The sequence below is a fragment of the Nuphar pumila genome, chromosome 6 (genome assembly GCF_984573655.1).
Source record: "Nuphar pumila chromosome 6, dmNupPumi1.hap1.1, whole genome shotgun sequence".
NCBI lineage: Eukaryota > Viridiplantae > Streptophyta > Magnoliopsida > Nymphaeales > Nymphaeaceae > Nuphar > Nuphar pumila.
In genome coordinates this window covers 115,548,197-115,573,566 of record NC_143254.1, presented here as the reverse complement: position 1 = coordinate 115,573,566, position 25,370 = coordinate 115,548,197, and the positions used below count along the sequence as shown (strand labels likewise).

The 25,370-nt window shown below is 40.4% G+C and overlaps 2 protein-coding genes and 1 long non-coding RNA gene across 4 annotated transcripts; 2 read left to right on the top strand and 1 right to left on the bottom strand.

Annotated features, from left to right (window-relative positions):
* Positions 1 to 2,356: 2,356 nt before the first annotated feature.
* Positions 2,357 to 4,063, top strand: MOT2 (sulfate transmembrane transporter). The gene has a single exon (XM_090010680.1). The coding sequence runs from the start codon at positions 2,483 to 2,485 to the stop codon at positions 3,917 to 3,919; it is 1,437 nt and encodes a 478-aa protein (XP_089866806.1). The 5' UTR covers positions 2,357 to 2,482; the 3' UTR covers positions 3,920 to 4,063.
* Positions 4,064 to 17,306: 13,243 nt separating this feature from the next.
* LOC149835816 (uncharacterized) lies at positions 17,307 to 20,226 on the bottom strand. The gene is made up of 2 exons (XR_016432656.1): positions 17,505 to 20,226; positions 17,307 to 17,462 (listed from the first exon to the last, which is right to left on the bottom strand). It is a non-coding gene; the product is annotated as an uncharacterized LOC149835816 (long non-coding RNA).
* Positions 17,458 to 25,189, top strand: LOC149835815 (tubulin-folding cofactor A-like). 2 transcript variants are annotated; one of them, XM_090010679.1, is made up of 5 exons: positions 17,458 to 17,630; positions 17,826 to 17,891; positions 21,804 to 21,962; positions 24,816 to 24,902; positions 24,982 to 25,189. In XM_090010679.1, the coding sequence occupies exons 3-5, from the start codon at positions 21,810 to 21,812 to the stop codon at positions 25,078 to 25,080; spliced, it is 339 nt and encodes a 112-aa protein (XP_089866805.1). In that variant the 5' UTR covers positions 17,458 to 17,630; positions 17,826 to 17,891; positions 21,804 to 21,809; the 3' UTR covers positions 25,081 to 25,189. The 2 variants fall into 2 exon arrangements, with proteins under 2 accessions (XP_089866805.1, XP_089866804.1); XM_090010678.1 differs by having other exon boundaries at positions 17,571 to 17,630; positions 17,826 to 17,895.
* Positions 25,190 to 25,370: the final 181 nt, after the last annotated feature.

Here is a 25,370-nt window from a genome sequence, read left to right as displayed (position 1 = left end):
CTCTAAAGGCAATATCCTCTAATCCGCTAGCACTGTTTAACCAAACAACTTTCCACGTCTGTGTCGCCATACAACGATGCACTAACGACGATACTGATGCCTATCGCATGCCATGCTACCACCACACATTACTGATCAAGCAAGCGCATACCGCATGTTCCTACACGTGATGCATTTTTCACTCAGTAGAGCTTCGTACTGCATATACCCCATTCCGAAAGATCGGCTTGAGACATTCTCGCCCACCCAAAACCATTGTCGTCCTCGACAATGTTGGTGCAGGTAAGAACACAGTCTTCACTGATATATCAGTTTTCCTTTGTACTTATCTTTGGTTTACTCTTTTTCTTCAGCCTACTCAACTTGTTCTGGTTTACATCCGCCATCACCGCAACCTTTAACACGCCAAGTCTCATACCTTTAACGCATCTCCGATCACTTAGACAACGATCTTCTACTTCATCAACATCGGGCATTCTCTGCTCGTGAGACCCCAGTACAGTCTCAAACACAAACGAACCGTCTTCTCCCGCATGGCAAACTTGTCATCTTGATGCTTATGGTTGGGGTGCCTTCTAACCCCAATAAGGGCAAGTCTAAGCCCTTCATGGTCCTCATAGAGAAAGACGACCACCAATGCATGTCACATGGATATTTACTCCCTTAAGCATCAACTTGCGATTTTTCACTGGTCAAAACTAGTTCTCAAGTGGAGGATGCCTTCTTACGTATGACCCCAATGTGGTCCTTGAAAGTGTCTTCCTGATCACTCATCCTTATAAGGGCACTTTGCCCCAATGCTCCACTCTCCTTCTGAAGTCAACACGTTGTACTTTCTCTCAGAGTCAGCAAAATGTTCTCGCAGGAACCAATGAGTCACGAACAACAACTTTTTCTACACGCGCAATCCATTAAAGATCTGTCAACTCAAGGGACCAAAACAATGAGCCTTCTGCTCAACGTGAGCACTCTCCTAACCCACAATATTGGGAGAGTATGTAGAAGTTTATTCGAGTCTCCCATACCTAAAGGTGCAAATCCATTCAGCTGAATCCAATGTGCATTTTCTGCATGCACAAGAAAAATGTCACGCTCTACCTGTGAGCCTAACACACAACTGGTAAGAATCTTTGTCTTATCTACGTTTTCTTAGCCAACTGAACAACAACCTTACACTTTTACTTTTTATCGATAAAATATCTAATACCATCCTGCCAATATCTTGCTTTTTTGTTCGGTCAACCACACTTCAGCAGCGCAAAATTATGTACTTAAGATAAACCATCGTTGTCTTCTTCAGTATCACACACAATCAAGAACAAGGTCTCTGTGAACCTTTTTGCTCTGATGTAAATTTGTCATGAGCTTATTGTTTTCAATAAGCCAGTGCAACGCGATGATCCTTCCTTACCACTGCAAGCCTATCTACGCTCTGTCACGGGTATAGAATGCTTTACAAACCCGTGACGTGCCAAGCTGCCAAAGTTGGTCAGCTTAACAGTCAAAGGCTGCGTACCAACACATTTTCATGTGCTGAATCATTTTCATTGGCCCTGCGCGCACCACTCCGTGCACAGCTGTCTAACGGAAGCTGATCAAGCGCATTTCTAAATGCACATTCCATTTAGTCCATGTCGCTTAGTGCATAGTCATCCCATACCAGCTATCACTTTCGAAAGAAGCACAAACTTTGCCTTAGCCTTGCGTGTTATGGAGTGTATTGCGGTTCCATGCACACAATATAGCAAAACCTTGTCACTGAAGAAACAAGACCTTGCGGCTCTCAGTCTAAAGACCAGTTGATGATTGAACACCATAGCAAAGAGCATCACCCAGACTCATTCATCGGCGTCTAGGTATTCACTCGCCTAGCCCTGAGTCACCATACTCGATTGGAATCACCTAAGGTGATTCCTGAGAGAATTAACCCTAACCCACACACACCCTCGTGCGTCCAACCGTTACGCATGGAAATACATCTTGCAAGTTGACAAGTCATTAACCAAATCTCCAAAAACAACATTCTTTGATCCGTTGGCACTGCTTAACCGAATAACGCTTCACGTATGTACCGCATAGCGATACACTAACGACGATATTAATGTTTATCGCATGTCATGCTATAATCGCACGTCATCGACCAAGCGAACTCATGTCGCACGTTCCTAAACTGGATGCATTTTTCGCTCAATAGAGCTTCACGTTAAGATACCTCGTTCGGAAAGATAGGTCGGAGACACCGCAACATAAAAAAGCACCCATATACTCCAGTTATCAACAAACAGTTGACATATTTTTCTTGTTTTTTCTCTCACGATTAAACCAATCATTCAGTGGTTTTGACTTTGGTAAATCAATCCCATATCTAGACCGTCCATTTGCCAAGTGGGTACAGGAGGGTGGTGGGGAAACGAATAACAGCCTTCCCCAGCACCTACCCTCCTGCGAAGCAACAGAGACAGGGACCTTGCAGCAAGCAGCCATGGACGGCAGGGAGCAAAGAGCACCTCTTCTCCCTCAACAGACCCACCGATGCCTCTCCCACTGCTCCGACAGCTTCCACCTGAAAACCCGACTCTGGTCGGAGCTCAGCGGCGCCGTCGGCGACCTCGGCACCTTCATCCCCATAGTGTTGTCCCTGACCCTGGTGAACCATCTGGACCTGGGCACCACCCTCATCTTCACCGGCCTCTACAACATCGCCACCGGCTACCTCTTCGGCGTCCCCATGCCCGTCCAGCCCATGAAGTCGATCGCCGCGGTGGCCATCTCCGAGGGCCCGATCCCTCTCACTATCTCCCAGATCGCCGCCGCAGGCATCTCCACCGCGGCCATCCTCCTCTTCCTCGGCGTCACCGGACTCATGGCCGTCTTCTACCGCCTCATCCCGCTGCCCGTCGTCCGCGGAGTTCAGCTGTCTCAGGGCCTCGCTTTCGCCTTTTCCGCCGTGAAGTACATCCGATTCGATCAGAACCTCTCCACCGGAAAATCCGGATCTCCGCGGCCACTATTTGGATTAGACGGCCTCCTCCTCGCCTTATCCTCCCTCTGTTTCATCATCCTGGTCACTGGTTCCGGCTCCGTCTCCGACTCAGGCTCCGGCTGTTGCGACGGAGCAAGCACCAGCAGTACCAGAACCAACACTTCTGAATCAGGAATTGAGGGCCGGAAAACCCGGCGTTCGTTGCCAACTCCGGCCGCACTGATCGTCTTCTCAGTTGGAATTATTCTGTGCTTCGTCAGGAACCCTGGCATCGTGAACAATCTGAAGTTTGGTCCCTCCAGAATTTCCCTCTTGGAGATCACCATGGAGGATTGGAAGGTGGGGTTCTTGAGGGCAGCCATCCCTCAGATCCCCCTCTCAATCCTCAATTCTGTAATTGCAGTTTGCAAGCTCTCCTCCGATCTCTTCCCAGAGAGTGCCACCAACGTGTCGGCGACGAAGGTTTCAGTTAGCGTGGGTGCCATGAATCTCGTAGGGTGCTGGTTTGGGGCAATGCCGGTCTGTCATGGTGCAGGTGGGCTCGCTGGGCAGTACAGGTTCGGCGCCCGGAGTGGGTTCGCCGTGCTGGCCCTGGGCTCGGTCAAGTTGGTGCTGGGCCTGGTCCTGGGCATCTCATTCAAGGACATTCTTGGGGAGTTCCCAGTTGGGGTGTTGGGAGTCCTGCTGCTGTTTTCTGGCATTCAATTAGCAATGACATGTAGAGACATGAGCTCCAAGGAGGACTCCTTTGTGATGCTGGTGTGTGCCGCGGTGTCGTTGACGGGATCGAGCGCTGCCCTCGGGTTCGGGTGTGGGCTCGTACTGTCTGGTCTGTTGAGGGTCAGGGAGCTGGATTGGGTGGGTGTTGTGGGGAGGAGAGGTTGGTTTAGCAAATCTTTAGCAGAGGATTTTGCTCAAGCTCAAACTCAAACTTAAGTGAGGTTGTGGTTACTGCTGGTTGAAGGTGAGTTTAGATGCTGCCATTTCTTATGTCATATTGTGTCGTGTCTATGTTGTAATATGTACAGATGGATAGTATTGGATGTAATAGCTTGTTGCATAACACCGGTTTGTTTCCGTACATACTGTAGCTTGCATTTTAGCTCCTGGGTACTCGTAAAGATTCTGTAAATTTTATATAAATTTGGTGATGACAAACGTTTGCTGTTGAATTTCTATATCATTCTCATTTGCTTTAGATATTGTTAGAATTGTTACGGTTGAATGATTTGCACCATGTCAGATCATAGTGGTACTTCCGATAACCTTAGCTTGCAATGTTTATATATATAAGACCCAAAAATTTTCAACAATTTTAATGGGAATTTTTGTAATCAATGTAAAAAAAAAATTTATTTTATTGTGTGATTGAATTGGGTTTAATTACTTATTGGTACAATGGTTAAGACAAATAAATTAGGAGATTGATTAATTAACAACTAAGTTAAATTATTAAATTAAATTGGTGGTTAATTATCCTGTTAAATCATAAATAATTATGCAAACTAAATCGTAAGAAGGTAGGCGTTGCACCCATTGAAAATAAGATGAGAGAGAATCGTTTACGGTGGTTTGGACATATTCGGCGAAGGCCTAATGATGCTCTAGTTGGAAGGATGGAGAAATGGGAAAATATATTAGTTAAAAGAGGTCGGGGTAGGCCTAGGAAGACATGGATGGAGGTGATAGGAAAGGATATGAATGCTTTGAACCTCACCGAGGACATGACATTGGATAGAAATGATTGGAGGAGAAGGATTCATGTGGAAGACCCAGAATAATTTTCTTTTTTGGTTCATATCGCCGACCCCAATTGTTTTGGGATGAAGGCGTAATTGTTGTTGTTGTAGTAGTAGTAGAAAATTAATGCTAAGTATTGAATAAATAAATTTATTTAAACTTATTGAATTTGGATTAGACCCAATTGGGTTCAATTGAGGATCCAATGCATAGTTGACTTGTGTTGAGAGTTTAAAAAAAATTATTATTATTATTATTGTAAGACCTGCAATTTTCAGTAAAAATTGTGAATAAAACTAAAAGGTATTTCATGTAAAACTATCATACGAAACCAAAACACGAAACAAATAGATTTCAACGAACCAATTATACTTATGACATATGTATCTTTAGAGATATATGCTCAAACACTCAGAGTCATAACTCTCTCTCTGAACAAAATTCGGAGATTCAGCGAGCCAACTCGCCTAGTTTAATCGATACAAAGAAAATAGTTTATTCATATTTTTTTTCATGAAAAATATCGGCAAAATCCTAAAAATATGCGGGGACCACAAAAATATCTAGTAGACCCCATGAAAATATCTCACTAAAAATATCATGTGGGCCCTACATAAATATCTCATGGAATCATGAGGTGAGCCCCACTGGAACATAAAAGTCTTTTTATTACTTCACCACTAAGTTTGGATCTTAGACTAAATAGGTATTTGGATCGGATCCAGACCCCATGGGGTCCAAGACCCAAATTCTTGCCTATAAATAAGAGGTGACTCCCTCTTAGAAAATCGTCTAACCCGCTCTCTCATTTTTCTCTCTCTAGCCACTCTCCCCTCTCTCCTCTCTCTTAGTTCTAGCCTAGACCACGCCCACTTGCAGTGAACTTGGATCTGCCTAGTCTACACTGAGCCCAGTTGGTCAAGACCACTTGAACTACTAGGCTAGCTTTTCTCTCTCCTCCCTTGTCTTGGTCTTAACCTAGGTCAAACCCACTTGACCTAGACTTAGCTTACTTGAGGTAAGCTTGAACCCACTTGACCTAGACCGAACCCAGTTGAGACAAATCTCCTTACCCTTGACTGCTTGACCTCCTCTACCATTCCCTTGACTAGGTCCAACCCATCTGACCTAGCCTAGCTTAGCCCAACCCACTTGAGGTAGGTTCGAACCCAATTGGACCTAAACTAGGTCCAATCCAGTTTTTTGTCTAGACCTTGTCATGTCCTCACTTCGTTGAGATTTACAAGATACACTCTTTGTTGTGACCATCCCAGACGTAAAGGACATGTCGACCATGACCTAGGAGTGCCTCAACTACCTCGTTGGAGCACTGTCGCCTAGCTTGGGTAGGTTTGCACACCAAATAGTGCTCAAGTTCTACTTTTCTCGATATATATGTATTTGCTTATACATTTGAGATTGTCGTCACGCCGAACAGTGCCAAGGCTTCTGCTTTCTGTAATATATACGTATTTGCTTATGCATTTGAGATTGTCGTTGCGCCAAACAGTGTCAAGGCTTTTGCTTTCTATAATATATATGTATTTGCTTATGCATTTGAGATTGCCATCGCGCTGAACAGTGTCAAGACTTCTATTTTCTATAATATCTACGTATTTGCTTTCTACAAGTTATTTAGTCCGGTTTCACCAGCCTAATCTTATATATGCTTTTACTTACGTCGTCATGCTATATCATGCACATGCTCCTGCTTTTACTATATCTAGTTGCACATAAGTAAGCGTACAAATGAAGATTCACTACTATTGCCAAATACGATTCCATATACCCAGTCTCAATCAAGACTTTGTTTGGCGAAAGAAACCCCTATTGAAAAGGTTTCATTCTTTACGCAAAAACCATTTTTACTTAAACATCTAAGTTACTTGCGCATTACCTAACTAAGGCTTGGGTTACCAATAAACCAAGGTAGATGCAAAGTACTCACAACAGTGCACATATATCTCCGATTAAGTAGCGCTTTCTTCGTTAGAGAGAAAATGCTGCCAAATTTTTTAAAAAAATACTCACCGAGCTTAAAAGAGCATAGCACTTTCTCCATCAAAGAAAGGAGGTGCTGCCAAATTTTCTTTAAGATGCTCATCGAGCTTAAAAAGCACAGCGCTTTATCCGTCAAATAGAGAAGGTGCTGTCAAAATTTTGACAAATTGCTTTCTATAAATAAAAAGGATTGTCACATTTCCTCCTTCAAATAGAGGAAGTGTTGTCGAAATTTCTGGCAAACTACTTTTTTGAGCTAGTTTGAATGGCACGATGATGCCCTTATTGTCGAAACCTTGCCTGAATGAGCATCATACTCGTAAGGACCGATGCGCTAAAGTAGTCGTTACGCCTTGACTTGGCCAGTGCTCATTGTGGCTACATACGTCGAGCAATCGATCCAAAGTGATCGTTGTCTATGCATGCCTATGTAAAACTCTGTTATACAATAAGACTCGTAAGGATCTTTGTGTCAGAGTTAGTTATCCACCCGAAATGAGTGAATAACTCGTAAAGACCGTAGATGACGAGAGTGGGGTCTTACATACATATGAATAAAACATAACGGTAGTTCCTGGACCACATGGGTGGCTTGTGCTTCAGAATACTGAATGAGGTTGGGGTACATATTTCTCTTAGTGCAGAATGCACTGGTTTTTCTAAGTGACATTTGAAGTTCTATTAAGAAAGATTATGTTGCGGAACCCCTTCAGGACTTATGTTCACCATGGTAGACAGTGATACAATCGTGAGTGACATGAATTATGTATGAACCAAAGAGTTCAAGGGACCTTCCGTCACTTATGAGGTTTGGAGGTCGGGTTATCCTTAAGATATAGGGATTGAACCCCGCTACTGCAGTAGAAGGATGCATCTGAATCGGCCTGATGGGGTTATCCCGGTATGAGCTTTGACTACCGTCCCACCATAGAAAGGGTCATCAGGTCTCTGGGGTATATAAAATATATAGCATAATAAACCCCCAAAATATCGTGTTAATGCCGAAGTTTATGCTTCTTCCGCGTACCAAGGGGTGAATGGTTAATATCAAAACAATGCATTAGTTATAAGTTCAATGATGAATGAATGAATGTGCATTGTTTTGATGATTCATGCATAACCTTGTGAAAGGTGTTGATATCGGTACATTGTTGGACCGATAGGAAAAATGACCCAAGTTGTATCTGCACGACTAAACTAAGCTTGAGGGGCTCTTGTTTGGATTTGTGGGATACCGATATGCCAAGTCATGGAGACTTGAGTTATAATGTTCCAACCATGGCCCTAAAGAGGCATTCGTGTTATACACTAAGTCGTTGAGACTTGAGCGACGTTGTTCCGAACTGCGGCCTTAAGAGGCTCTTTGTATTTTTACAGTTTATACCTACTTTGAATTTGAATGCTTTCCTACCAAATTAGTGATGGCTCTGACCTTATTTTATAGAGGATACATGTACTCAACCTGCAGTACGATATGCGAAGCAGGGCGACATCGAGTTCTAGGGTTTCTCGAGACAGTGTTGAACCTTTTCATTTATAAAACCAATTTCATACAATATTGTTTTTTCAAGCAGTGATATTTGTAATAAACAACTCATTTTAATAAATGAAATACTTTGGTGGTCAATGAGTGCTTGGCCATATACCTGTGATTTGCCCGACATTTTTTTTAAGCCGATGATTCATTATCGTCTATTTCCGCTCCTAAAAACTTTTTCTAAATTTCACTGCAAAGAAAAAAAATTCATGAATTTTTGACCAAGTATTGTTTTGGAAAACTTGGGCGTTACAATTATAATTCACATCTTACCAAACTAGGGTTGGCTAGGGTTAGATTTGGACCACCCCATTCCAATTGGGTGGAACAATTTTCAAAGGGATGCTTCTTGGAAACCGCATAAAGGAGGAGAAGAGGAGTGATGTCCACTTGATGGGGTCCTCTCAGTCTCTTCTCTCTACTCCAAAAGATCCCTCTCTCTTTTCAAAACAAGTACCAAGCTGAATCTCTATGTTAATCTCAAATAGACAATTCTTTTTGAACTTGTTATAGCTTGTTTCTATTTTTGTGAAATCATGAAAAAGTTAGAGAGCCTTGAAAATTGGTTTGGGGAGGAGGGGCTTGACTCAAACTTTACCCTCCATCTCCTCTCATTTCCTCTCAACCGCACATCATCACCTATCTCTATCCTTCCCTATTTCATGATTTTAGAGGGGGGAGGGAGGGGGGGTCAAGCCCAACCCCATTCATGTTTTCTCTCTCTCCTCTTCTCTCTTCCTCTCCATCAATTTTGTTTTTTGAAGAATGATAATGCATGAAATGCATATCATATTATCATAAAATCATGCATTCATGTGAATTTTTATAGCTTAAACACATTTGTTTATGTTGTTTTAGGTGTGAAGGAGATACAGTTCAAATTTCACTCGAATCAGAGTTAAAATGAGGAAAATAGAGCACTTTCAAGGTTTTTGAAGCGATTTTCGAGGCAATTCAGATCTAGATCTGACCCAAGAGATCAAATTTGGATCATGGATCAGTTCTCAAGCTAAGATTATCCATTGTCTACGTGATCCAAGGTTCAAAATAAGAAAAATTCAGAAACCCCCTCTCAAAAGGTGGCACCTAGGCTAGTTTTGCAATTAACTTTATTTTAGGCTTGTTTTTAGAATTTTTAATAATTTGTAATAGTTTAAATAGGAAAAACCCTAGGGGATACACGTCCCTTTTGCTGCAAAACGTCTCCTCTTATTCTCCTTTCTACTTTTCTTTCTCTTCTCCTTCTTCTCCCTTATTTTCTAAAACTATCTTTCATCGTGTGTCACCTTCGTTCCCAACACCCACCGTGTTTTTCTTTTCTTTTCTTTGCTTTGTTTTCCTGGTGTTTTGATGTGTTTTTCTTGGTGGTGGTGTTGTGTTTTGCAGGTTGCAGCCGCTCAAGTAGAAGCTTTGATTAAGATTTGGTTCGCCGTCTACCACCATTGAAGACTTACTGTGTTCTCTCTTCAACTGGTCTTCCTTCTTTTCTTTCGCCACCTGAGATCCGGTTATCATCAGTTAAGAATCAAAGATGAGGACATTCCAAAGTCGGCCTTCCGCACTAGGTATGACCACTATGAATTCGTCGTGATGCCTTTTGGACTCATGACAGCCTTCATGGACTTGATGAACCGAGTCTTTAGGCCATACTTAGACACTTTCGTCATTGTCTTCATTGATGATATATTGATATACTCGGAGAGTGAAGATGAACATTGAGAGCATCTAAGGATCGTACTGGAAACTCTACGAGAACACCAGTTGTACGCCAAATTTTCAAAGTGCGAGTTCTGGCTCGATAAAGTTATGTTCCTTGGACATGTCATCTTCAAAGATGGTGTTTCGGTGGACCTAGCAAAGATGGAAGATGTAACAAATTGGGCTCCACCAAATAATGTTAGCGAGATCAAAAGCTTCCTCAGATTTGTGGGATATTATAGAAGGTTCATTCAAGACTTCTCCCGAATCGCGATGCCAATGACGAAGCTCTTACGAAAAGGTGTGAAGTTTGATTGGAACGAAAAGTGTAAGGAGAGTTTTTAGACTCTCAAGACAAAACTGACTACAGCCCCTGTGTTGGCGTTACCCTCGGGAAGCGGTGGATTTGCGGTATGCACTGACGCTTCGGGTATCAGATTGGGTTGTGTATTAATGCAACATGGCAAGGTCATAGCCTATGCGTCAAGGCAGTTGAAGACCCATGAGAGGAACTATCTCACTCATGACCTTGAGTTGGCAGCGGTAGTGTTCGCTCTAAAGGTATGAAGGCATTACCTATATGGAGAGCAATTCGAGATATTCACAGACCACAAAAGTCTGAAATATTTGTTCTCACAAAAAGAACTAAATATGAGACAAAGGAGATGGCTCGAATTCATAAAGAATTATGAGTTCACCCTTTCCTACCATCTAGGAAAGGCGAACGTTGTAGCAGATGCCCTCAGTCGGAAGATGGGCAGTAGGTTGGCCAGTTTAATAAACATAGAATGGAAGATGCTAGCAGATTTCACAGAATTGAACCCATTCACAACAAGCTCCGCCATTATAAAGGTAATTAAACAATCTTATTGTATAACCAGAATTTCAAGTGAAGGTGATAGCAAAACAAAAACAAGACCCCCAGTATGGGAAGATGGAGACACTGGCTCAACAAGAAGATAATGAATTCAGGCGAAAGGATGATGGAAGCATATGGATGCGGGAAAGACTTTGGGTTCCCAACGACCCAGAGTTGAGAGAAGAATTACTAGAGGAAGCCCACAAAAGCAAGTACACCATTCATCCGGGAAGTACAAAGATGTTCAAGGATCTACAACGCAGATATTGGTGGAATGGAATGAAACGCGATATCGCTAGGTAAGTTAAATTGAATTATAACTCTCAAGTTATTTCGAACGTCGTTAAAGAAAAATAATAACTCATGCCAATTACATTGGGTAATAGGTATGTTGTGAAATGCTTGACTTGCCAACATGTCAAGATTGAACATTAAAGACCAGGAGGTACGATGCAACTGATGAAAATTCCTTAATGGAAGTGGGAGAACATTACCATGGACTTCGTAATGGGATTATTCAGCACACAAAGAAACCATGATGTTATTTGGGTCATCGTCGACAGGCTGACCAAATCGACGCATTTTCTACCGATGAGGAAGAGACAATCGCTAGAAAGCTTGACAGAACTATACATTCAGGAGATAGTCAGGCTACATGGAGTACCAATTTCCATTATCTCTGGTTGAGATCCCCGATTCACTTCTCGATTGTGGTGACAACTTCAGTCTGCGTTGGGTACCAAATTGAAGTTCAGTACAGTTTTTCACCCCCAGACTGACGGGTAGTCAGAAAGGACAATACAGACATTGAAAGATATGTTGAGAGCTTGCATGTTGGACTGGATGAGTGAGTGGGATACTCACGTGATACTAGTAGAATTTGCGTACAACAATAGTTATCATGCAAGCATCAGAATGGCACCGTCTGAAGCTCTGTATGGAAGACCCTGTAGATCGCCAGTACATTGGAATGAAGTGGGTGAAAGAACAATTGAATCTCCAATAGTGCTCCAACATTATACAGAACAAATTCAAAAGATCCATAATAGACTGCGTGCCGCTCAAAGTCGACAAAAAGTTACGCTGATCAACAACACAATGAGCTATCATTCGAAGTGGGAGACCTGGTATTTGTAAAAGTATCACCAACCAAGCGCGTTTTCCGGTTTGGCAAGAAAGGAAAGCTTAGTCCTCGATATATGGGGTCGTTCAGCATATTAGAGCAGCATATCGAGTGGAGTTACCTCCTCAATTTGCAAACATTCACAACGTATTTCACATATCAATGTTGTAAAAGTACGTACCAGATCCCTCACACGTGATTCATTTCGAAGATCTACAAGTACAAGAGGACTTGATAGTGGAAGAGCGACCCATGGAGATTGTAGATCGTCACGAAAGAGTGATGAGGAACAAGACCATCACACTGGATAAAGTCTGATGGCTACACCATGGACTTGAAGAATGTACCTGGGAGCCCGAAGAAGCAATGAAAGAGAAATACCCTGACTTGTTTGTATCTGACTTGTAATGAATTTTGCGGACGAAATTCTTTTTAGGGGGAAAGGATGTAAAACCCTGAAAAAAAATTGAGTCTTTTCAATAAATAAATAAATAAATAAAGAAGATGGCTGCCTCTGCAGGAAGAGAACGTTGGTTCGAACCCCCTTGTACGCCAGAAATTTTGTCAAAAAATGCTATTTTGTAAAATGCGTGTTGCAAGAATATGCAACGAAACAAGAAGTGGCGCACTGGTGGAGCTCGCTACCCCTTAGGTTGAAGAACCCCGGTTCAAATCCTCCTATGCACCCGAATATTTTGTTTTAAAAAAAGAATGCTTTTATTAATTTTTCAAAAAAAATGAAAGGGCTCATAACTCCTCAATCAAGAGGTCCTTAAAAAGGAAAATCCATTTTTTTTTGGAAGGGGGCTAAACGGATTTGCTTAGGTTGGAAACCCAACCGTCTAGAATGGGAAGGGGGAGGTTTTAAAACAACAGAAATAATGAGCCTCCCAAATTTCAAAATTTGGGAGGGGAGTTTCAAGACCTCAATTAAGAGGTAGGTTACAATGGGAAAAAAAATGGAAGCCAGAGAGGGTTTACAAAAAAAAAAATGAGTTTCACTAAAACTCTTTCCCTTTCTCTCTCAACTTTCCCTCTCAAACGAAGAGCGCCATACATTAGGATTCTCCCTTTCTTGCTTGCTTTTCTTTCTTATCCACCATTGAGTCTGGCGAGGAGCTTGCGTGTGGATACTCGATGCTCGTGAGGAAGAAGAGAGCCATACATTCGGATTCGCATCTTCACAAGGTAATGATACATTCTCTTTATGCATGTGTGCAGCACCATGGGATACTCGTATGTGTTCTATTAACGGGATAGCCATCAATGCTATGATGTGTATAAGATTTTTGCTCTTGTACCCATGAGTGTAATGGTGTTTTTATTTTTTTTCTGAAAAAGAATATATATTGAATGTCGGTATAGTCATGAAAACGTAGCTATCATACTACCTATGCATACAAGTAGTTAAAACAATATTTCTCCTAAAAACTGATCTATTTTTTTCTGATAGACGAACTATTATTTGAATAGCCATGAAAATAAAAACATAGTGAAATATCTAGGGGCATTCGTAGCTATGAGAAATGAATTTGTTTTTTTTGCATACCTTTGAAAATGTAATCATAAAAACTTTCATTTGATTTTCTGCATATGTATACAGTTTATAAAAAAAAATACATGTAAGCATCAGATCATGGATATGCCTAATCCAGTCTACATATCCATGAAACACCTTCATTCGGTTGTCATTTCACACCCTTAAATTTCTAATTATAGACATGCACGAGGGTTCCTCTATAACTATGCAAAGGCACAGGGTGGACCAATTGAGCTGCATTCATTCACTAATTGATATCTCTTATTCCAGACTATGGAAACAAATGTGATTGTAACTTCACATTTTATATATATATATATATATATATATAAACTTAATCTGATGACATACGGTTCATGGGGTTCAATGAGATAATATCATCTAATACCTAATTGGGTTACTTATTTAGGGTTGTATCAAAGTGGACACTTAATACTACATGTCAAAGTATCTTACTAAACCAACATGTATATATATGTTCCATTTATGGTTTAACTCTTGATGCTACATCACAAATTTTATAAAATCATGCAATCAAAGGAGTATATGACTTACACACATATGAATAAACATCTGCAGTTTCAGGAAATTATATATGTAGATAAACTATCAAACCCAGAAGGGAGTGAGGGTATGGATCAACCTCAATGAATATTTTTTTCTTTTCTGCAACATTGTGCTCAAACTTGTCCCTAGTGGTCGGTTGGATCCAGTCTGGGTTCAGCAGACGAGTCCCATTGGCGTGACCCTTGTCACTTGATAAAAAAGAAAAAAAATGGTTGTCAGTTGGTCCAGCGGACTGAAAGTCGAACCTGGAATAGGTTCGACATGGGTCGCGTGATGGGTGTGGTGCTGCTGCACCTCGATGTGTGACTGTCAGGTCGGTCCATTAACAGGACCCTTGTCATAACACCAGGGTTGGGTCCAGTAGACCGCGACCCTCCACGGGAAAGTTGTTACTAAGTTACAACAAGAAAATATATATGTAATCTGGTCCAACGAACTGGTGTAAAACCTGAAACAAGTTGTCGATGTTAGCAGCAAGTCAATGTTAATGGGTTGACTGTGTCTGGGTTCAGCATAACCGAGTCCCACTGTGACTTTGAGTAACCGTTGATAGGCTGGAATTATGGATTGTCCACTTAAAACTATCTGGTGCTGATGTTGGGACTAAGCCCAACGTATATAGCAGTGGAATGTGGGACTGCATACATACGGTGGCTAACCGTGGATCATGACTCTAGTGTGGTACAACTCAGGTTGGAGTTTGAGTTATATGTCGAGAAAGACATAAGAATCATGACTATAGTGTGTATAACTCGAGTTGAAATTTTGAGTTATATGCCATGAGAAAGGTGAGAATTTGGAGAGCTAACTGGCTCAAGAAATCTTTGTCGGGTCAGTCGAGCATAAAATAAACGAGAAAATAAAGAAAGATAATGAATGCGAGAACTAGGTATACCGAAAAGGGTATATGTTACCGGTTTCTCATGGGGGTTTTGGGTACATCACAACGGTGTATGTTACTAGATTCTCGGATTCTGGGTACACTGGATCACAATGTATGTTACCGGATCCATGGTCCACTTTAAATCAAGACTTAATCGAATATTAATTCAAGTTTAAAATATATAATAATTTGGATTTTTGTTGAAATTGAATTTAAATTCTTAAATTAAACTTTAAGGTAATACCTACAATTTTTTGAAGCTTTTTCATGAATTTTCATATTTTTCTTTATTTAATGATGAATCAAAATATTAAATTTGGTAGACAATGCATTAGAGAGTTTGTAAGGATTCTAATATGACACTCATAAGTGCAAATTAATTTGAAACCGTATTTTTGACCTAGTCTAAGCTGGGATCAATATTGGTTTAGATTGGATGAGCACAAAAATTGGTTGTAAAATGGATACCGGATTGCCATACATGGATCAGTCATTCACTTATGAGTATAACCAAATTCGAATCAGTCTCTGGCTGCACCAAGACTGATCAATGATTTTTGTTTTAAACAAAAAACAATCGGAATTTTTTTGAAGTAGGTGTACAGAAACTCGTTGTATATGCATGTACTAAGAGGTTGATGCATGTGGTTGCAAGAACCACATATGCATAGCCATATGCACATATCACCCATGCTAGGGCTGATATGATAAACATTTAGGAAAATGGATCTCCAAGATCACGTCCTTGGCAAAATCTATCACCTTCTTTAATTATTTTAATGGCTGGAGATAATGTTCATCATCGGACAGAGATCTATCACCTTTGACAAGAGATAGTGTTTGGAGATTTTTCACTTCATGGCAAAGCGTACATAGACTTATACAAAGGTTTCATCTAACTCTTGTACCCAGTAATCAATATTTGTCCTAACTGCTTCAACCCCCAAACCGGGTTAAATTTTGGTTGGCTAAAACAACCAAGTTGCATACTATATACGATGGCGCTTTTGACACGTCTCTATTGGCACCATTATCTTAACACTCAATTATCATTGCTGCTAAATTTTCATGAACACACACACATCATCTACCTTTCTTCAAAGTAGTTCGATTATTTCCAATAATAAATCAATAGTAATATCATTTTTGTTGATGGTTGAAAATGGGTAATTCAGAGAAAGAGGGACCCATACTTCACTTACCAATTATTAGCATGTCGTGTATAGAGCATACATTACATATGTAACATAGTTTAGGTAATAATATCTTTATATATTACACATAATAAAAAACAAACATGAAAAAAGGATAAAAAAAGGCATGTAAATTTTGGAAATGGAAATGAGGTCAACCATGGGGGTCGACCAACCCTCTCCCTATGGTTAAGGTAGGATATATATTATATAGTAATATACATAATATAAGCTACACTAGTTAGGAAAAAAATAAAAATTTTAAGACAAAAAGAAAGAAAAAAAAAAAGAAAAAAAAAGAAAGTAAACTACCTTAAAGATATAGTAACCCCATTGAACCTTCTTTCCTGTTATTATATGGGCAATGACATAGATGACCGTCGCTTTTATTGGAAATATCACTGCTTTTATTTGATACTTTTGCCCTTTGATGCCTAAAAGTTTAGGCTTCTAATATGGCGCCTGATTTTTTCAGGCAACATTTGACATACAGCCTGATTTTTTCAGGTAACAATTACATGGCGCCGGATTCTTTTAGGCGACAATTATATGACGAAGGCGTCTAATTTGTTAGGTGACAAAAGGGGAAAAATTGTGAAAAAAAAATCAAGTGGCCATGTTTGGCACATTTTGAGTAATAAATTGACCATGTTTTGACATAGATTTGTATATCATCTGGACTACTATGGTACTGGAGCCATTTCAAAAGGAATCCTATACTAATTTTCGTTTAGAAAACGCAAATCGGTTCTGTTAGAACCGTTTAACAACCTGGATCAAATTGCAAATTGCTACCTGGTCCCAATTCTCAAATCCATATTTGAACATACCAACATATGGTTATGGATACCCAATAATTTGGGTTGGATTAGGTTTGGACATGGGTCAGCTTCCCTACCCACTTGCACCCAGCCCATATTATGTTAGGGTTTTCAATAGTCACAAATATCAGCCATTTTTAAAAAGTCTCTCAATTTTATTGCTAGATTTTCAAAACCAAGTGTTTTTTTTTTTTGCGAGGCATGCACTACAATCTGAGCCGACTCGGGCTCTGAGCTCGAGTAGGCTCAGTTAACGTATATGTAATAATAATATAAAATATATATTATGTCATATATGTACATTATATATTTTTTGTTCGGCCCCGCCCCCACCCCCTTTGCCCTTTAGAGTTTAGTCTGGTTTTTATTTTTACTTTTTTACTTTCCGAACTCCCTCTCGCCCCTTCGTCCTCTTCTCCTTCCTCGCCACCACGCAGTCGCCCTCGCCCACTCTCACCCTCTTGACTTCTCCTTCCTCGCGGCCTCGCCACCAGTCGCCCACCACAGTCAGCATCACCTCGCGGCCTCGCCACCAGTCGCCCACCACAGTCAGCATCACCTCGCGGCCTCGTCCTCTTCTTCCTCGGAGTCGCTCGCCAGTCGAGATTCCTTCGTCCCCTTATCCTTCCTCGCGGTCGTGCATTTCCCGACAAGCACGACAGTTTCTCAGAGGCTGCATTTCAACGTAAGTAATTTCTAATTTCTTTCATTCCTTCTTCTATCTACCACTTCTTCCTTCAGATATTTCATTTCTTGGGTTTGACTTTTTTCCTTTCCGCTTTAGCTATGCTTTCTTCTGTTTAGCAGTTTAGGGTTTTTTTCTTTCCTTCTTTTTTTAGGGTTAGGTTTTATTTTAATTCCTTGATTGGGTGAATGTTAGGGTGTTGTGTCTGAAAGAGCTGCGGAGTTCGTCCCTGAGCGTGATTTATCTCCGTGGAAATTTCTCGTAGGTTTGGGTTTCTCGTCTCTGTGTTGTGATTTTTCATTGATGTGTATGAATTTTTAGTCTTGTCTCATCCAGAAGTGCTCGTATGTTGATTAATTGCTAGATATTTAATTGTTTTGTGCTTCTATGTCTCCTTTTCTTCTTTTTCTCTTCTTTTTCTAGGTTTCGCATATCTGATCAAAAATTTTTTTGAGAAAAAAGTAAGATATTATTAGAAGTCAACAACAAGGACGAAGAGAATTCGTCATACAGAAAAAGTAGAGAAAACAGAGGAAGTATTTACAGTTGAGACAGATTCCAGGAAAACCTCATCCAAGAAAAGGTCCTAGAAGACGGGCACCAATCCACGATGTATCCTGATTCGGCCAAGTCGCAATGGCCGAGTAGAACAAATCTGATTGGATGTCCAGGATAGTGCAGCCCATGTCATGCTTCCTTCCATTGAACATCCTGTCATTTCTCCCTTTCAAAATCTGCCACCAAACCTTAAAAATACCACATTTCCAGACCCATCGCCACTTGTTAGAGAACTTTACAAACTGAGGACCCAAAACCAGATTCCTGATGCTTGAGCATAGAAATGCCAACAAGTTTGAATCATTCCAAGCTGATTTAAAAATCAGTTGAAAGAATGGACAAGGGAAAAACAAATGCACAGCAGTCTCGACGTCTTGTTCACACATACAACATCGATTTGGAAACTGTACCCCCTACTTTTGGATATGATCAAGAGTGTTCACATGGCCAGGTAACAAGGTCCATGTAAAGAATTGTGCCCGAGGTGAGGGACCAACACCCCAAATTGATCCCTTAGGCAACCAATCCATGCCAGACTCTAAACTTGCTGCATAACAAGAAGCAACCGAGAACTCGCCATTTGAAGTAAGGGTCCATTTGGGACAAGTCCCTTCATCGGAAGAAGTTAGGAAAGAGGAAAGATTCTGAGAAGCTTTAGATATCGCCTTCCACATGGGGGAACCCCTTTTCCAAGAGTAGTGCTCAAGCGAATCAAGCGGGGAGTCACCCAAATTATATTTGCACTTCAAGAATTCTGAAAAAGGTATTTCACCCAATGCCAAATGCCACCACCACCGACACAAAAGAGCTATATTGAGAATTGATAGCTCCTTAATGCCTAAATCACTTCGGTCAGTTGGGGAAGTAACTTTTTGCCAATTGACAAGCACTTTAGCGGGACCCGAACCATTCGAGAGGAAATTTGAGATCTTATTAAGCCTTTTTTCACATTTTTTTGGCATGTGAAAAATGGCTATATGATGGAGCGTCAAACCATTCAGCACATTTCGAATAAGGGTGACCTTGGATGGTTTTGAGAGGTAGATACTATCCCAAGATTCGATTCTTGATCGAATTCGCTTTTAGAGGGCTAGCTGTACATCCTGCGAGGGACTTTTTTGCAGGATTTTGAGACCCAAATCGTCCATAGGGAGCGATGATTGTCTACAACCAAAAAGAATTTCAGCGAGATGAACATGGCTTGGGTTTGCATTGAGGACGACAAGTTTGCACTTGTTCTCACTAATCTTTAAACCGGAGACTGCTTCAAAGCCCCTTAACGACATAAAAAAACGAGTCAATTGGGAAGGGCATGCCAGACCGAAGAGCAACACATCATCTGCATATTGATGCAAGGGGAAGTCCCTGAGACCATCAAGGGGAAATGGCTGGATAAAGTCAGAAGCCATAGCCTTCTTGAACATGACATTTAGTGCCTCACCCACAATATTAAAGAGGAGGGGAGAAAGAGGGCAATCTTGGCGTAGACCACGTTTCATCTCAAAATAAGTGCCCCCTTTGCCATTAATGGAGACAGCAATTTCAATTCCATAATCCGAGAGATGAAGGTGGTGAGAAAACCTATGTCATGCATACATTGTTGCAGGAAGTCCCACCTTACCGAATCAAAGTCTTTGAAGATATCAAGTTTAAGTATAAAGAAAGGCTTACCTGATTTTGTAAGTGAGTGCACCATTTCGTCGACCATTATGAACACATCTACAAGGTTAGATTGAGTCAAAATGTCTTTCATGGTGAGAGAGAGAGCTGTTTCATTCTTTGCACGCCCATAACCACAAAGGAATTCCGAAAGCTTAAACACCAATATAGATGGTAGGATGGGAAAAAGAAGAAGAGGAATAACAGGGCCGGAGAAGCCGAATGCCCTTGACCGGTCGGACAAGATCGGTAGTGCGATAAGTTTCTACTCGGTGACCTCAGTGAGAAGCTTGTTGTAGATGTTTTGATCGAAGAGGTCGACGTTGTTCACTTTCTTCTTCTGCTTCCCCTTGCTCCATTTCTTCACACTGCACAACCTAAAACCTCAACCACCAAAAAACCCGTGGTCAGATGAGGTGATATGACAAAACACAAATTTTGTGTTTTGAAATCACCACCGTCCATAGTCTTGATCTTTGTGTAAGCATGACATCAACACTTTTTTTTGTGGGCCTCACCGTTTGTACAATGAATAGCAGTGATGAAGGCCATCGACGGTGGTGATTTCAAAACACAAAAATTTCATGCTTTGACATATCACCTGATCTGGGCTGAAAAAAACCCAAGAAAGAGCAAATAGAATAGGAGCCGGGCTCAAGCCGAGCTTGGCATGTACAAGCTCGAACCAAGCCAGAACCACTGGTGTTCAGGCTCGGCTCGTGCTGAGTATCAAGTCGAGCTCGACCCAGTTCATAAGCTCATTCTGAGCTACGGGCTGAGCCCTAGCTGAGCCCAGGTCAGCTCGGTTTGTTGTGCTTTTTTCTAATCCATGAAACAGTCTCCACAAAGTCACACAACCACTACAAAAGATCAACATGTAGCACTCAATTTCTGGATGAAATAAATTTCGACACGCTCTGACCCATAAGGAGAGGAGAGAGGGGAAGAAGATGGTGCGTAGGGAGCCAAGAAATTGACGAAAAGGTTGAGGACAATGCTGGATCGAACGCATGGAGGATAGATGCTTTCGTGATGATCGCACCAGCCTTCGTCAGGCCAACCGCAGTTGGCCCTCCTCGTCTGGTCGTGCTCCTCCTGGGCGCATCCTGCCATTATCAGAATCCAGTTTGTGGGGTCTTCAATGGAGGCGATCGATAAAAGTTAATCAGGCTTTTCTTTTGAACCTGGCCGGGTGTCTAGACCGTTTGCCCACCAATCCAAGCAGCATGGGTAATTCAGAGTTCAACCGGGATTTTTTCCTGAAGCTCTCTCTTACGATCATGCTGGTTGGATTGGTGGGTAAACGGTCTAGAAAAAATTAAAGGTGATGCCACCGTTGCTGCATCTTTTGCGAATGTTGGAACATTGTTTCATTGCCCTAACATCTTACAAAACAAAGTTGGTTTCATTGGGAAAAATCAATCGTGAGACAACAAGACACTATAATCTAAACAGCTCATGTACTACTAAGATTGGCCCTAGTTATTAGTCAAAAATGGTCGTGTCATACTTTCCATGCAAGGGGGGAGGTAAAAGCTCTTACTGAACTCTGAAAAAAACATGAACATATATTTCCTCTGCAAAATCTGCACAACAAACATTTGGAATCTGTACAACATATGCCCTCCTCATTCAACATGTAATATGAAACATGAAAATGTCAACCTTAGGATCAAATATCCTGAGCCAGCCTGACTAAAGGAACAATGATGAGGGAAAAGCAACTTAATCAATGCAACTCAAAAAGAGCGATTCTCAATGGATGCCACTCTCAATCTCATACTGCTGGGTAATATGGGCAAGATTTCTTGCAAAGAGGATAACAAGATAAATAAACAAATAAACAAATGATCAAAGGATCACGTAATGTGAAAGTGCCTAGAATTGCATCATCAATGGAAGTATATATGACTTTTTTTCTTAAATAACAAGATATATATTTTCTATTTACTGTAGGCTGATATGGCAACCATAAGAGATTTGAAAATTAAGACAAGTACCTGCAAACGCATACTTAAGGAGCTTCACTCTTATGAGAAAGAAGTTGAGAGGGAAGCTGCAAAAACTGCTGCCATGAAGGAGAAAGGAGCTGATCCTTATGATCTCAAGCAACAGGTAATTTACAGTTCTTGCCAAGACAAGATGGGCTTGTTTTTATTTGTTGTCTTTTGGTTGTAACTCCATACAGTTTTAGCTAGTTATCATCTTCTCTTCTGTTGTATTATATTTAGCACACTTCTTTGGTATGTTGGCGGATGAAGAAAATGTCAGATGGTATTTTGTGTATATTGTAAAAAACATGGTAGCAGAACTTGGCAGTTCATCCAAATTGTAGATGAGCTGCAAGTGACCATCTTCATGAATGATCATGATTTTCCATGAAAATTGTTGAATCATTTCCCCTGTAAATGGGGTCGATGTACTGTGATTTAGCACAATAAAAAGAAACAGAAGTCATATATATATGGAGCTGACAAACTGTTGTGTCACACATTGACAAATATTTTCCGTTTTATTAACATTGAGAACCACCAAATTTACCATGCTGAAATGTGGATTGCACCCTTTATAGAAATATATTCATTAAATGACACAATCTATTTGGCTACCTCTTTACTCAATGAAGTATTTTTCTTTTCCTTGGTTTTTTATATTTTGTGAGAATGCTGCTTTTCTAACTCATGCATAATTAGGACATGGATGTTCAAGTTAAAGGTCTAAGAAATTGTTTGAATTATTCACAATATTTTGTGAAAAATTCAAAATTAAGGTTTAGGAAAAAGTTACTAAGTATGAAAATACATATTAATATTTGATATAAAAAGTTAAAAGTGATTGAATTGATTGTTCATGATTTATCTTGATTTGCCAAAAAGTTGACCTGTTGAGATAGAACTGCTTCTATCCGCTTAAGCACGATTCCTGGGGAATAAGGTTCCCGAATAAATGTATTGTAATAATAGTATTTGTTCTTCTTGTGATCGTTGTTAAGGATATACCTATCTATGTCACATGGGTGCGGGTGCAGGTGCGGGGGTGCGGCACTTTCAAAAAACTTGGGTGCGGCGGTGCGGCAAAAAAAAAAAAAAAAAAAAAATATATATATATATATATATATATATATATATATATATATATATATATATATATATATAAAGTTCAAAAGTTGGACATAAATGACCCTGGGTGTGGTCAACGTACCCAGGGTCAGGTTGACTGCACCGGGTGCCGCACGCGCACCTGCGTCGCGTTGCATCGACGCGGGTGCGGCACCCAGTTGGCCGAGTCCCTGTGATATAGCTATCTATAAATCAGTTGTTTATCACTGTCTTTTCCTAGATGGTTGTAACTAACTGGTTATTATTACAAAGAGTATGATAGTAGGATATATTAATTGATCTTGGTATGCATTGCTTCTTGCCAACTTGTAAATTGTGTTATATTGTTTGCAACAATAGTAATTTGCGAGAGTCCTCATTTCTATTACTCAAAAAAGCATGGATTGAGCCTACTGTGGACGAGGGATTGATTAGTGCCATTTGTTAGGGGTGGGCAAGGGGCCAGTCTGTCAGTGGGCTTCACTCCAGTCAAATGAGCCTGCCTATTTAGAGGGGCCGGCAGACACTCAAAACCCCAGTCCAGGCAGGTCCCCCACCCTTCTACAAAAGACAGATTTACCGGCTAGACTGGGCTGACTGGCCTGTTGATTGGGTTGGGTCTAAGCCCCGTCTGGGCTGTGCTGGAGTCCAAAATGTTTACTGGGTCCAATATCCTGACCCTGTTCCAATGAGGCCCAATTGCCAGGCCTTACAATTTTTCCAATATTTGGTTGCTCATACATTGTTTTCTCACCCTCTACATCATCATTGTTTGTAGAAATTTACCACATTATGGATTAATGTCCAGAAATGTAGATCCTTGGACCTATGGTCTCCTAATGCATATATTTCAGAATTAAACCATTTGTAGAATTTTTCAATTTTTTAATCCCCAGCAGATTTTTCCATTCTTGTATATTTCATTTCAAATTTGACTTTATATAGCCGCACACATGCTGTTGATGTTTATAGTTCTTTTTCATTAACTTTATTTAGTACATATATTATTGTTGACTTTTTCTTTTTGAATTGCAAAAAAGTACATAAATTGAAGCATAAGTAAATGGATGCAAAGTTGCAGCTAGATTACATCAACAATGTCACCATGATCTATTCCAACGAAGAAAGATGATGACTCTTTATAGAGTTACATTTGATAAACTGGCTTCATTCAACTAAGGTTTCACAACTCTAGTGGGTTCTCATCACCAACTTAATGAGTATTAGATTGTAAATTTCAACCATGTAATAAATAAATATCCTCAATGTACCAGAATGCATGAGATGCAGATTGCCCTTGATGCAGAAGCTCATAGCTTCTCGACCTCACCAACCTCAAAATCAAGATGATAAAAGAGAAATCGAAGGGGATCCCAAATGAAACTCAGATATGTGACATCATGGAGAAGTCTGGGCATTGATATGCAGAAGCTTTGTGTAGTAAAGAAGTGGCACTACACCATGAGGCCTAATTTTATTCAGCAAACACCTTAGCCTGGTAATTCCTGATAAATCTAGTACACTCTAATATTATAATAATCTGGTGTATAATTTAGATGCTGTTATTGTTTCCTTGATCATGACGAGAAATAAATGGGAAATGCTAAAGTGAACCTCCACTGCATTTGACAACCAAGATATGCTGATTGTACACATTTTCCTTATGATATTTAAGATTAGGTGGTTTGGGATTTTTTCCCTCTTGTACCTTCAGATTATTCATGTAAAAAACTCACATCTTGAGTGTTTTTCTGCAATAACTCTACATGGCTTCAGCCTCTTGTTTGGTCTTAATCCTCGTTGGTGTTTAATAAATCTGTCGCTGGTGTTTTTTCAATAATGTTAAATCTCGTTAGTTTGGTTTGAGCAGGAAAATGTGTTAGCTGAGTCAAGAATGATGATACCTGATTGTCGTAAGCGCTTGGAGGCTTCCCTGGCTGATCTTCAAGGAGTACTGGTAAATTCATTTGCAACTTCACGATAGTGGAAACCTTAGCTTGGTCTTCTTTGCTCATCCTTTGTGTGGTTATTTTCAGGAAGAGTTTAAAGAAGAAAACAAACAAGGGCCAGAAATTGATGAAGCTGATAAGGTAGTTGGGGAGATCAAAACTTTGTTTGAGAGTGGAGCAGCTTAGCTATTTGATGGGCAATTCTTGGTCCAACATTTTATATTGCTGCTTATACTGATTTTGATATAAATTGCTAAATTCTGAATTGGTTTTATAGCACAGATCCATTACCCAACACTTTCATTATTGGATCATAATTTTTCAACAAAAAAAATGATTTTTGGATGCTTGAATATTTAAAAAAATTCTGAGCCGTCAATTTTCAATGCTTGGAAAATCTTGTTGATGTATCACAATTACATGATTCAAAAGCTAATCCTTTTAAAACCAAACTTGTAGATTAAATCATTAGTCAG